Raw genomic sequence first — 14,390 nt, 5'->3', positions numbered from 1 at the left:
ACGCCACACGGAACTACGGTCAAACCGTACCTTATTCTTCAGTATACACTCCACACTAAACGTCTCATCGTACTTTTAATTGACCACACCCTGACACCTCCCTGCCTATTGAGCAGTTCCTGTCTAGATCCGCCCCAGAACCAGGAGGGTCTTAGGGCGTATAGTCTCAATATGCTACATCTCCCACTTTGTTAAATAAAAAGCGCCAAACAGCTTTGAAAATCACATCTCTTCAATTAGTAGGCGAGATGCTCTCACTTGTTTGCCAGCTCTGGTGATCTAAGATGATCAGTGCTCAGGTGCTTGAGCCGGACCTGCTGGCGGGTCACATCACACGTGGTTTCAAAACAGAGCAAATGTTGCGGTAGATGTTTAAAATGTATTCTGTCCCGAGTGATTGTCTCTCCAGCATGATGTGCTGTCACCATAAAGCAGTCTTTTTCCAATATCTTTTATCCAAGATCTTATAATTTCTTCCATCGCCCAGTAGGCGCAAGCATTTGGGGTCATATGCTGCCTTCCTTTGTACGAAGATCCTTCCCCTCCCCCCCCCCCCCCCCCCCCCTTTATCTGTGGGTTTTATCACTACACTGGGGTTCTTATTCAGTTCCTGGATTGCTTCCCTTTCTGCTTTGGTTACATTCATAAATGGTCTTTTCATTCTTTGTGTTTCCTGTTCCACTTGGTGAATTACTGCTTATTCAAATGCTCCCACTTCTGGTGGTAGTTGCCTCAGGGCTGGGGTGAAGATAGACTTGGGCTGAAGATTGGTCTCAGATAGACTCCGACTGGCATAGATCACAATGTGTCTCTCAGCAGTCAGATGGCCATTGTGTTGAGCAAGAAATACCCCTAGCCTTACCAGGCTCGCATCAACCGTTAGTTTGGTATGTAACTTGGGGTCAAAGTAGGAAAGTAGGCCATTTCATTTGCATTCTCAATTGCATGCCTAATGTATATGAAACCCTTGCCACATTCCGGAGACCATTGGAATGGTACATTCCACTTTGTAAAGTCTCTTAATGGGACACTCACTGTAGCAAAGGTGCGAATATATCTTGAGCAATAACTGGCCATGCCTTGAGAAAGGATCGCAACTTGGAAATATCCTGGTGGGGGGGTGGGGGTTTGGTAAGTTGATTACAGTACTTTCACCTTGTCAGGGTCTAGAGTCACTCCCCCATATAAGAATATGTGCCCAAATTATTTGAGTTCGGTTTTGGGAAACTCATATTTTGCAGCATTCAGAGTGAGACCTGCATCAGTAAGTAACTGGCACACTTTGTTGTGTTTTCCCAAAAACCATTATGTCCTCACTGTAATTAAAAGCATGTGTAACAGGTTGTATCCTTTATTCAGGACAAGATGGGAAAATACCTTGGCTTTGTTCAATTGCATAATCATATCCACTATATGAGGACTGGGGTATCAATCCCTCTCAATGGCTTTGTTTGCTTGGTGCATATCAACGCAGATGCACACTGACCCTCTACTGTCCTTTATTGGCACTACTACTATGGGTGAAATCCATGGTGTGAGACCTGTAGAGCATTGAATAATGTCATGCTTTAAAGGTGCTTCCAGTTCTTTCTCTACAGCTTCTTGCAGATGAAAAGCAACTCAATGAAGTTACTGAGCAACAGGGTGAATGTCCTCATTGATATGAAGCTCTACTTTCATTTTTTTTTTTATTTTGCCGGGCCATGGAACAACAATGGGAATCGGCTAGTGATCTTCAACTGAGCACAGAGGTTGTAGTTGAGGGATACCAATCCCATGACAGCAGTGGTGGCAAAACTGAGCCAACAAGCACTTGACGAAGTCCCTTGTAGAACATGAATGGTGGCCGGCACTGATGTCTTTTGTGTTGCATTTGTCTCTGTGAACGACCCTTATCTTTGCAGTGGTTCAGACGCGGCCTAGGTATATACCTTCATGCCTGATGGAGTGAGGTGAGTCATGGGAGACAGGCTGTTAAACCTTTCCTCAGGCATGATATTAATCGATGCAACACTGTCTTTGAAAGCTATTTGATGATCGTTTACTTTCAATGTGATTTTGGAACAGTGTCCAAATTAAGTTTGTCTGGTGAATTTCCTTTGAACTGTGGTCTTCTTTACAAGCAGCTAACCTTCCAAGGACATGTCGCACTTTGGTAGATACTATCAGTGCACACCCATCTTCTTCATCGGTACTCAGTAGTGATGTTGAGGAACCTTTGTACGATGAGCTTGACGATGACTAATTTAGCCTTGTTTCCACTTGTCATGGCTGATGTGGCTTTTTGGTTTTGTGGGCGTGGTGAGGGTGCTTCTGGAACATTCTTGTGTCCATCTTGTCTTTCCATTGTGACACACTTTATTTTTGTCTTAGCACGGCATACACTTATGAAATGGTTCTCTTTCCCAAAACCTTTGCAGATCTGCCCAATGACTGGAGGTTCACCTTCATGGGGAAATGAAAATCTACATTGAAAGCATAACTTTGATTTCTTTAAAGATGTTGACTTACTTGCATCTTGTTTTTGATTGTGCTTGCTTTTCACAGTCAAGGCCGATTCATTGGGGGGCGTTCCCACTTCCATATGAGCAGCTTGTCGTTGTGCTCGTTCTTCTCTCGCAGGCATCAGCATTTATTCTAAACTGTGTTTCTCTCAACCTGCACCTTCTACACTAATCGGAAAGGAAACTATCGATGATTCTGAGACACATGGCTTCTTCGTTGCTGAAGTCACAGAACTTGCAGTGCTTAATGAGTGTGTCAAGCTTTCAATAAACTCATCCATTGTTTCACCAACCAGTTGCTGTGCTAGTTTGAAGATGTCTCTTTTATAGTCCGCATTCGGCATTGGGTTCAACTTGGCCTCCAACGTTTCTTTTACATTTTGGTTGTGAAATCTTCTTTAGCACTTCTTTCACTCTGTCACAAGCAAGGTTTTTCATGTATTTGATGAACTTCTTTTCATCTTCTTCGAGCGCATCTCTGAAGTCATCAAATGTTTCGATTCACGCAGCCCATCTGGCACTGATGTTCTGCTTCTTAGAAATATCAAAAGGCGGTGTTGGTTTCAGGAATGTGGCTGCAGTATGGTTTGCGCTCCCTTCTGCCACCATTGAGAGTACGTGCTGTTCAGATAGCCTTCGTCGCACCAAGAGGGACTGGCACCCTCGGCATGCAACACCCCTGTCCAATCAGTGGCAGTAAAGCGCTTCACTTGTCCTTGACAGTGAGTGGGTTTCTGTTTTTTGTATCTGGTTGTCCCTGCCATTGTCGTCTGAATATTGCTCTTGTGTTCAGGGTGCAGCGCAACATCTTTGCCAGTGACCTCACCAGCGATTTCTTGGCAGGCGTTTTGAATGCTCCTCTGCAGGGCCTTCGACTTCTTCTGTGGCCGTGGATGGGCTGGAGCAGGACTTTGACTCCACATGTGCCCGTCGCAGACTGCTTTGTATCGATTTCAGGCACACATGGCATGCACGAACAGTTTGCTGTATCATTGCAAACTCTCAGCGAAAGCAGTCTAATTTTCTTCTGGTCATGTACCCTCTACTCATCGCAAGATGTAGCGTCTTCCCAGCCCTGGAGTATGCAGATGACATACGCCACACGAGCTGCCATCAAACCTTACTTTCTTCTTCAGCATACACTCCACACTGAATATGACATCATATTTAATGTTGGCCACACCCTGACACCTCCTCGCCTATTACGCAGTTCCTGTCTAGAGTACCCCCCAGTACCATGAGGGTCCTAGTATGTATAGTCTCAATATGCTACTATGATGCTTACGATTTCTCCCCTGGTGGTGGCCTGCCTACCACTGGGGTTAAGTTAATGAAGATTCTGATAGAATTTGATGCCCCAGATATACCCAAAATGATAAATTCCTTAAAAAAAAAATGCTGAGTGTGGTGATAAAATTCCAGCACCTAAGTACATTGAATGTTTTAGTATGTTTTTAACCATGCAAGTCAATTAATTGACTTCTTCACAAGCTTAATTGGGGTACTAAACATTTCTATCCTGTACTCTTTCTTTAAGACAGGTTTTAATAAATTAGTTTTTTTTATTTTTCATTAATTGCCCTTTTATTTTATTTAAGCATTAAAACTTGCTAATGTAATAGATGTGAATTACACTGTTCTTGCTACATTTCTAGAGCTGTTCTCCTTGCAACTCTTGACTTCAGGGGCAGAGTGCTGTGCACAGAAGGAACATGTGTCTCTGAGAGACATATTTAACTTCTTTAGCATCTCCCTCTTTCCAACACTAGCCCGGTCGGTGCAGCTAAGAGCTTGTTCACAGGTTAATGTATGGGAATTTGAACTTCTTGTCCCTCATCTAAAGCCTGACCAGTCTTCATTTAGCTGGAAGGACAAAACTCAGGAGCATTTCAGAAGAGAGTAAATGATTGTTCTGTAGCAGTCTAACTTAAAGTATGGAAGAAACCTATTTGTAAAGCACTGAAATTATTCCATCTAAATTACCAATTCTAACCAAAAATCAGCCGTAATCCCAGCCCTAGCCCTACCCCTAGAATTTACATACTGCCCTCAACCCAACTGTATCCCTGACACTTACTAGCCTTAACCATAACTCTGATTCTGACTCTAGTTCTAACCCTGACCATAAACCTAACCCTTACCCTAGCTATAACCCTAACATTTATGTACAGCTCAACCTTAAACCTGACCCTAGCCCTAATCCCATCAATAACCATAACTCTCTCTAGTTCTAACTCTAAATCTAACCTTGATAGTAACCCTGGCACTGACTATAATAATTCTACCCTGTGCGCCCCAGCCCAAACTCAATGCTGACCTAGGCTGTGACAGTAACTTTACAGGCTTACTGTAAACTGCGACCCTATCACTACACCTAAACCTATTCCCTAACCCGGTTCACCTTTCAATATTTTACACAGTGAATGTTTTGATATGTGTGAAATGTGATAACATGCATTTTCTATGCTTTACGTCACCCCTATTAGCATGTGCTATTCTTCACCAGGAAATTATAAGTGGGCTGTGTCCTGATGCACTGAGCCCAGTGTTGTATGCATTACTCAGGGAAGACCTGTTAACTTTCTTTGGTGTCTATGAACACTGTGAGATGACTTGATGTCATGCACGTAGTGTGTTTGATGGTTTGGACGGGTGTATGGGATGTGAGAGGCTTTTTTTGGACATAGCACTACAAGAGACATTTGAATTGGGCACTTGAATAGGAATATTGCACAGAGAAGACTCCTCTACTGTGGCTGATCGGTGCAGAAGAACTGGAAACTGTTACTTGCTTGGTAGAAACCCAGTGAACAGTATGAAATTGGACATTCCTTTGCCTGCCATTCTTGAGGCTGGAGGGGTTGCAGAAGGTTCTGAGAACTGAAGAAGCTGATATCTACCAGAAAGATTTCTGTGGATCAATCGGACATTTTCCAGAGGACATGAAAACAGAGTTTTAGGAACGTATTGAGAAACTAGTATTGAAAATTAAATGGTTTTTTTAATGAAAGTAGCAGTGCTACCAGAACTTGCTAAACAAATCTACATATTTTCACTCTTGGAGGCTCGGTAGAGCCTTCACTACCATACAGAGTTAAAAATATGAAACCATAGTAGTCACATTTTGCAGTTTACTTGTTCAGAGATTTTTTTGGCAGGGAGATTGATGCAACCAATGTTTCTAACCTCAAGGAGCCTTTTCGAATTACAGCGTTCAGACTTGCCGTGTTGAACATTGTCGACCTCCAGAAAGTCAATAACTTTCATCTGGACCGCACAACAGCTTATACTCGACAACAGTCACAAGAGGGTTGGCCACAAAGATCATGTAGGGATTTGTCTCTTAGCATTGTATCTCAGTTTTCCTATAGGGCAGTTTTTGCTTTCTTCATAACATGGTATCCCTTCATCCTATCTTCACATTTTTTGTTATATTTGTCTTATACAGTTGTCATCTTAACTAAGTTATTTTTGACCTTTTACATACTTTTTTTCGTAACTGTATTTATGCTTGGAGTATTTCTTGCACATATATCATGCATTTTCTGAGAAAAGCCGAGCTGCTTGTGCCATGCTACGCAGGGCGAGCCAGGTATTCCTCACAGAAATCAGTTGACCTTTTAGAGGCGTTTGTTTTGGCCTTGCAGCTCACATGAAGACTGTAACCTTTCTGACCCATTGTTAAACACCCTTATTCACTACAGAGATCACTGTGTTGAATAGGAGGTATGATCAACTAAAATGTGTACCATTATGAAATCGGAGGTGTTGATGGAAAAGCATCGAGAGTACCATGTACTTTTCAAACACTGTGGAAGGGGCTTTCAGGCCAGTGACATTTTTGTATCCATAGCGACATTTTCTACTTATCTACAGTGAACCATCAATAAATACCACGGTTGCTATTGAAATTAGCTGGATGGCCTTGTAGTGACACACAACAAAATAGTTAAAAAAAATCACATTTTCTTGCTGCACTCACAGCAATTACCTCAGTCTGAGCAAAGATTAGTAGCATATTATTGAACACCGACGCAGTCAACCCAGGCAAACAACTGACACTGGGAAAATAAACTAGATCTCAAACGATGCTACTCTTTAAATCTGCTCTTTGAGTCAGAGGATACTCTGCATTATTACAATTTCTGCACTTTGCAGGTGTCATTTGTGGTTGAAGTTAAGATTATAGCTGTAAACAATACGATCATCCTACAGCTACTGTATTCCTCTGTGTTCATTTCTTTTTTCATAATTCTCTTGATGCATGTGAAGATAACCTAAAGGAATTGTCACATGGTACGTGTACACTGCATACACTGCTTGGCTTAAAGACAATTAGGGGTCAGAAAATCAACCCTAACATATCTGTGTTATCAAGAAAAGTGTACCGCGTCGCTATTTTTTGGTGTCAAACTGGAACTCTCAGCATTATTAAGTAACTTGTGAAAACCCACTTTCTTGCAGACTCTGTGAACCAGATATCCAGGAGTTCCTCTCCCCAAGCTGAGGATGTGGAGGTGAGTTTGTGATCTGTACAGACCTGAAATGGGAAATTACTACTTTTAAGTGTAAAGCTGAAAACAGCTATTTTTCTGAAGCACCCTGTATAGATTTCCACCAGAGAAATTGGTCAATAGTCTCCAAAAACCACAAAACTTAGCAGCAAAGGTGGTTTAGATATACGGAAGATATCACATCTCAGGATCACTGACAGAATATAAAAGACAACAATATCGAGATACAGAAATATTGTGTCAAAAATATTGATTACAAAAATATTGTTTCCCTATACTTATAATGGTAAGTTCAAAAATAAAGAAAAAAACATATCGTTTCACACTGATATCATTCAAAAACATATAAAAATATTGTTTTTCAATATATATAGTTTGAAATTGTAAATCTTAAATATTTTAAAATATAACATTAAAATAATGTAAATTGAATACATTTAAATGATATTTAATACAATATATAAATATATACTTATATGAACATATACACACATACACATGAGTGTATGTTTATTTGTATATATATAATGTAACACTTTTATTAAAAATATATATTTTACATTATATAACCTTTTTTGGGTAATTGTTTTTAATTTACTACTATAAAAAACATACATATATTCACTGAAAAAAACTGAGGTCACAGGGATGTTGTACTTAGGCTCAGATTTCACTCATACAAACCATACTGCAGCTATAGTTACCTGAGCTAACTCACGTCCCTGTAATGCACTGCTTATGACCTCACATATTGCATCATTCATGACATGGTCAGTGACATCAATGATGACATCACTGATGACATCATCTAGTGAGTGTAAGTATTTTCTAGGAGTTTGATTGTTAAACATACATACTAAGCTACTACAAAAGTTAAATTAGTATACTAGGTGTACTACTAATGAGTGATACTATTTCTAACATACAATATGTGATTGGCTATGTGGCTGTGTATCTGTGTGAGTGGGTATCTGAATGGCTGTATGGGTGTGTGAGTGGGTGAATGAGTGAGTGGCTGTATTGGTGAGTGAGTGGATGTGTCAGTGTCTGTATGGGTGAGTTACTGGCTGTGTGAGTGGCTCTATGGGTGGGTGAGTGTGTGTGCGAGTGACTATGGGTGAGTGAGTGGGTATCTGACTGGCTGTATGAGTGAGTAACTGAGTGTTCAAGTGGCTGTATGGGTGAGTGAATGGCTGTTTGCTTAACTGAGTTGGTTCATGAGTAGCTGTGTTGGAGAGCATGGGTGAGTGCTTGTATAGATGTGTGAATAGGTATGTAAGTGGTTGAGTGGGTGTGTGCGTGAGTGTCTGAGTGCTTGTATGGATCAGTGAGTGACTTTGTAGAGAGGCTGTATGAGTGAGTGAGTGTGTGAGTCACTGTATAGGTAAATACGTGGGTGTGTGATTAGCTGTATGGGTCAGTGTGTGTCTATGTGACTGGTTGTGCAGGTAAGTGGCTGGTTGTAGGAGTAGCTGTAAGGGTGAGTGAGTGGTTGTATGAGTCAGTGGGTGTGTGAGTGACTTTATGGATGAGTAAGTGGTTATGTGAGTACTTGTTGGGTCTGTGAATAGGTATGTGAGTGGATGTGTTGGTGAGTTAGTGGGTGTATGAGAAGTTGTATAGTGGTGTGAGTGGGTGTGTGAGTGGTTCTCTGGATGATGTAATCAGTGATGTCATTTGAGATACCATCAGTGATGTCACTGGCCATGTCATGAATGATATAATATGTGAGATCATAAGTAGTGCATTGCGGAACATAAGTTATAGTTAGCTCAGGTAACTATAATTGCTGAATGTCTATGGTTTCATCAGAGTGAAATCTGAACCTAATTATAATGTCCCTGTAACCTTTGTTTTTTTCAGTGAATTTTTAACGGTTTTTCAATTCTTTTTCCTAACTATAATGTCCCTGTAACCTTTGTTTTTTTTCAATTACATTTCTATGGTTTTTTAATGTTATTTTCTTACTATAAATTTTATTACCTAACTGCAACCAGTAACCTTTGATACCATGTGTGAGTGAGTGCATGAGTGTCACAGTAGATATGTGAGTGGGTGTGAGCGTGTCTAACTGGGTCAGTCAGTGGGTGTCGTGGGTATAGGAGTGGCTGCATAAGTATCTCTCTGGATGTGTGTGTGGCCTGAGTGTCTGTTGGAGTGGGTGAGTGAGTGTCTGAGTGAGTGTCTGAGTGAGTGTGTGAGTGTCAGAGTGGGTTTGTGAGTGCCACCATAAGTGAGTGAGTCGATTTGTGAGTGAGTGCATGAGTGTCTGAGTGGGTATGTAAGTGGGTGTGTGAGTCTGAGTGAGTCAGTAAATGTGTTTCTGAGTCTAAGTGAGTACATATGGGTCCCTGAGTGGGTCTGTGAGTGACTAAGTGAGTCTATGAGTGCATGAGTTGGTTTGTGAGTGCATGAGTCTCTGAGTGAATTTGAGTAAGTGTGTGACTCTCTGAGTGGGTTTGAGTTGGTGCGTGAGTCAATGATTGGGTGTGTGAGTGTCTAAGTGGGTCTGTGAGTGCATATGTCTCTGAGAGTATGTGAGTGTGTGCATGAGTCTCTGAGTGGGTTTGTCAGTAGGTGTATGAGTGTCTCAGTGGTCTGTTAGTGGGTGCGTGAATCTCTGAGTGGGTCTGTGAGTGGTTGTGTGGGTGTTTGAGTGCTCTTCTTTTTGCCCTCTTTGGCTCTGTTTTGCTTTTCCTGCTTATTTTCTGGATCTGTTTTGCCTTTCCTGATAGTTTTTCTGCCCTCTGTTTCGCCATTTTCTGCTAGTTTTTCTACCTCCAGTTTTGCCTTTCCTGCTCTTTTTCTGCTTTTTTTTGCCCTTTCTGCTTGATTATCTGCCCTCCCTTTTACCCTTTCTGCTTGTTTTTCTGTGCTCTATTATGCCCTCCCCTCACATGGGAGGCAGGCCGTGCGGCCCATCTCCCTGTGCTGATTTCGGCCCTAGGGACCCCATCCCCTGGGGCCCGGACATGTCTCCTTGGTGCCCTGGAGCTCACCTATGGCACCCAGTCTGCAGGATCGCGACCGCGGGTGGAGCCTCAAGGCTCCCACAGTCCCAGCCAGCCGCTTGCCTCCTGTGGGAGCCGGCATTGCTAAAGCACACAGGGAGCTGCTGGAAATGCATTCTTAGGGAAAAATGACATGCGAACAGAATAATAAAAGATACAGGACTCTACATCATAAGAAATAGTAATATAATAGGGGGAGGGGAAAGAAAGGAGAGAGCAAATCGTAACTTGTTATATCAAAACAGGAAAAGAAACATAACTTAATACACTGTAGACACTAAGGCAAAAAATATCTAAAGCAACATGCCAACTATGTTATTTGAAAAAATACAACCACAAAATTGTACACAGGCAGAGTGAAAACTAAATTAAAGTTGGTTTGCGCACTTCATCCGTAACAGAGACATTAATCCTATTGGAAGAGGCACAAAGGGATAAATGCGTGGATAGTGGAAGCCACCAAAAGATCTCTTTTAATTGCAAGGGAAATAGGGGTGACGTAATTTGTATCTAATATATGATGAAAACAAATGGCATTCCACCAAGACCTAAAAGTAACCTTATGGGCTTGTTTCCAATGTAATGTAATTAGATGACATGCGACAGCCAATAATAAATCTATTAATCAAAAACAGTATTTGAATGAGGCCATTGAGGGGCCAGACTACATAAGAAAATATTAGTGAAGGTAAAGGAAATGGTGACGTTAAAAATCTTAACTTGAGACCAGACTAATTTTCAGAAATAATGGATAGCAGGGCATTCAAACAACATATGTTTAAGATCTGCAATTGGACAAGAGCAGGACCAGCACAAAGAAGTAGTGTTTGGGGCAAATAAATTTAAGACAGCAGTAGAAAGAAGTGAACGGCAGTAAACAAAGTAAAGAGTCTGAGTAGCGCTTGCAGCTCATGCAGTTTTGTGAAATTTAAGCCAAATCTTGTCCCAGAAAATGGTAGGGCAAAATTCCCCTAAATCCTGCTCCCAAGCAAGTTCAACTTTTGATTTGAGACTATCCGGAATAAGCTGCAACCACTTATAAATGGTAGATGCTGACGGGTTGGCAGTAATTAAGGGAAAGAGCCTGGAAGAGGTTGACGAAAGAGAGACAGTAGATGGCAGAGTGCAAATATAGTGGTTAAGGGAATTACATAGACGAGAATATTGGTTTTTAGAAGAAGATGATCAAGAAAATTGTGATTGAAATTCAGAGAAAGACAATAGTTGGTTGTTTCAAAAAAAGCTGAGAAATCCAACAAACCCTTGGAATGCCAAGATTTTCAGTAAAAGAGACGACATTAATGCATAAGGATTTATTATTCCAAATGGATAATTGTTTATAGTTGGTAAATGCAGGATATGATAAGGGTAAAAGAGGTTTAATGATTTTATAAGAATGGGAACTGACAGGAAATCGTAATTGAGCTATAGGAGAAGCGAAGGCAAGAATTTCCTCAAAGGCAAAGGGAGAAATAAGGATTGTTCTAGTTGTAACCCTAAAGGGGGATATGTGTGGAGATCAGAAGAGATCCATCCAGTAGCTTGCTTTAGAGAGAAAGCATAATGATATTGTTTAAAATTTGGAAGTTTAAGGCCCCCATTAGATTGATCTTTTTTTTTGTGAAAATCTTTTTATTGAATTTAAACAGATACAACTTACTTGTGTAATCAAGAGGCAATCGGCATATTTCAGCATATAAGATTGTGCATTATATAGAACCTGGGGCGCATTCAGGGGACGTCTTGTGAATTTCGTTTTGATCTTTGCAACTCTAATTCCACTGTAGGGGACACACATAGCTCACCTCGGTACGTATTCCATTTGCCCCACTATCTGTCCCATTTTTTAGGGCACCCTCTCCCCTTAAACACCTCTTTCTCTGCAATCATGCATTTATCATATTCCCTAGACCACATCCGAAGCGAGGGTCTGTTTGCCACTCCCCATTTCCTTGCTATCTCTCTCTTGATCAGTGTGCAACCCAATGTCACGAATTGTCGTTCGGCCTCTGTAGGGTCAGTCTCTTCCCAGTTGTTTAGGAGACCCAGCCTAGGCGTGAGGGCTTGTTCTTTCCCCAGGGCGTCTAGGATATTTTTTGTGGCCCCCTCCCACAGGGGTATCACCGCTGGGCATTCCCATATCATGTGAAAAAAAGGATGCATCTTGCTGACACCCTCTAAGGCATACCACATTAGGCCTAGAGCCTATTTTCGCTAGGGTCACTCCCGTGAGGTAGGACCTATGTAAAATTTTTAGCTGGATAAGTCTATACCGCTGTGTTATGGCCGCCTCTCTAGGTGACATCAAGGCCGCCTGCCAGTCCTCGTCGTCTATTGCCCCCAAGTCACTTTGCCATTTTTCTCGAAGTTTATTAAAAGTGTCCGGCAGATTATTACACAATTTTTTATATGTAAGTGATATGGCCTTTTTCAGCAGAAGACCATCCAATAGCCTGTCTTCCAGAAGGGACGTGTCAGGGAAATCTGCCATGTCTGGGATCGCTGTCGTAAGGGCGTGTCTCACCTGTAGGTAGCGAAACACCTCCCCCTCAGCCATAGCATACGTCCTTTGTAAGTCTTCGAACTTGAGTACCGCCCCCCGTTTTACCATGTCTCCTATCGTGGATATTCCAATGGTGTCCCATTTATCGAACCCCGGATGGTTGCCCAGGAGTCCCAAAGTCTGTGTGCACCACAGGGGTGTAGCCTTGGTAAGGATCGTGGTCCAGCCCAGGCGAGAGTTCTCCAAATGCCATATCTCTACCGTGTGTGCCGTAGGGTCAATATATCGTCCTTTCCTGCCCTTGGAGTATAGTGCCTCCAAATAGCCCAATCTGCCCATCTGATACCCATCTAGCATGTAAGCTGGGTCCGCCGGGGATCCATATATCCAGTGGTTGATCACCACTAGCTGCGTCGCCCAATAGTAAAGGCGGAGGTCGGGGAGGGCAATTCCTCCATCGTACCACCCTTTAGTCAGCTTATGCAGGGCTATTCGGGGGGATCCTCCATCCCATAGCAGTGTGCGAATTTCGCTCTCTACTCCGGTGAAATAGGCGTCCGGGATCCTGGGGGGGCAGTTCTGAATAATGTACAAGAACCGAGGAAGAGCCAACATTTTAAAGAGGGCTGCCCGCCCCACCAGAGACAGAGGCAGAGAGTGCCAGTGCTTGAAGTCCTCTCTAAGCCGGGCCAGGGGGGCCGCCATGTTACATTCGTAAAACAGCTGAGGGTCTGGGGTCACAAAGATCCCAAGGTATCTGAAGCCTACCGATGTGATTTCCACATTACATCCCGACGGTAGTCTGGGGGCTTCCCCTTTCAAGATAAAAAGTACTGATTTACTCCAGTTGATGGCATACCCCGAGTACTTCCCAAAGGTCGTGAATATGTCCAAAACCCCACATAAGGACCTGTAAGGGGACGCCAGGTATAGCAAAATATCATCTGCATAAAGTAATATCCTGTCATCGTGACCCTCCACCCATCGCAAACCTCTCACCATAGTGTCTCGCCTTACCCAAGCCGCCAGCGGCTCCAGCATCAAAGCAAACAACAGGAGGGAGAGAGGGCAGCCCTGTCTTGTACACCTCCCCAGGGGAAAGGACCTGGATGTACGGTTGTTCACCCGTACTTGTCCCCGTATTTCTGTATATAAGAGTCGCACCCATCCCATATATTTTGGACCGAAGCCCATACGCCTCAAGACCTCGAATAGGTAGGGCCATTCGATGGAATCAAATGCCATTGAGGCGTCCAGAGAGAGGATCACCGCCTCTTCCTCAATAAACTCCCGACGGGCAATGACACTATGTAGACGTCTGATGTTCAATGCTGTGTTCCTTCCGGGCATGAAGCCCGACTGATCCATGTGGACCAGTGACGGAAGGACCGCTATCAGGCGTTGGTCAAGAACTTTAGCTAAGATTTTGGCCTCCGCGTTAATCAGGGAAATAACGCATTGGCTATATCTAGCGGGTGGGTAACCTGCGACCCGTCTCCCAAAGTTAGCAGAGGCACCCATCTCTCCCCCTGTTCCCTCCTCTCCAGCCACAACAATAATTTCCCAGCTCTGTTCCCTATTTCGTACAGTGTATGCGTGGTGCGAAGGAGTTTAGCTTGTAGCTTTTCTCTGGTCAGGGACCGGTACTCTTCCTGTTTAAGCTGCAATTGGTGTCTAATGTCGTCCGAGGGGGCCCTATTGTATTAGTTTTCCAGTCTCTGGAGATCTCCTTCTATTTGGACTATATTTTGTTGCCGTTTTTTTGTATACCCTACTTGGAGAGCCAGGGCCTGTCCCTTAATCACTGTCTTGAACGCCTCCCAGACCGTTTGCGCCGATGCCACTGATCCTATGTTTT

At 42.8% G+C, this 14,390-nt stretch overlaps 1 protein-coding gene across 4 annotated transcripts in view; it reads left to right on the top strand.

Moving 5' to 3' along the window:
* Positions 1–14,390, top strand: part of ARHGEF28 (Rho guanine nucleotide exchange factor 28) — a 1,067,585-nt gene that overhangs the window by 630,734 nt on the left and 422,461 nt on the right. For all 4 annotated transcript variants that reach the window (XM_085632328.1, XM_085632327.1, XM_085632325.1 and 1 more), the window contains exon 8: positions 6,969–7,021. In XM_085632328.1, coding sequence (XP_085488454.1) covers positions 6,969–7,021 — 53 coding nt within the window. The remainder of the gene's footprint in view (positions 1–6,968; positions 7,022–14,390) is intronic.

The sequence above is a fragment of the Triturus cristatus genome, chromosome 2_1, assembly GCF_964204655.1.
Source record: "Triturus cristatus chromosome 2_1, aTriCri1.1, whole genome shotgun sequence".
In the NCBI taxonomy this organism is placed as follows: domain Eukaryota; kingdom Metazoa; phylum Chordata; class Amphibia; order Caudata; family Salamandridae; genus Triturus; species Triturus cristatus.
Note: the sequence above shows the minus strand (reverse complement) of the source record. Positions and strands in the feature narration are given on the sequence as shown.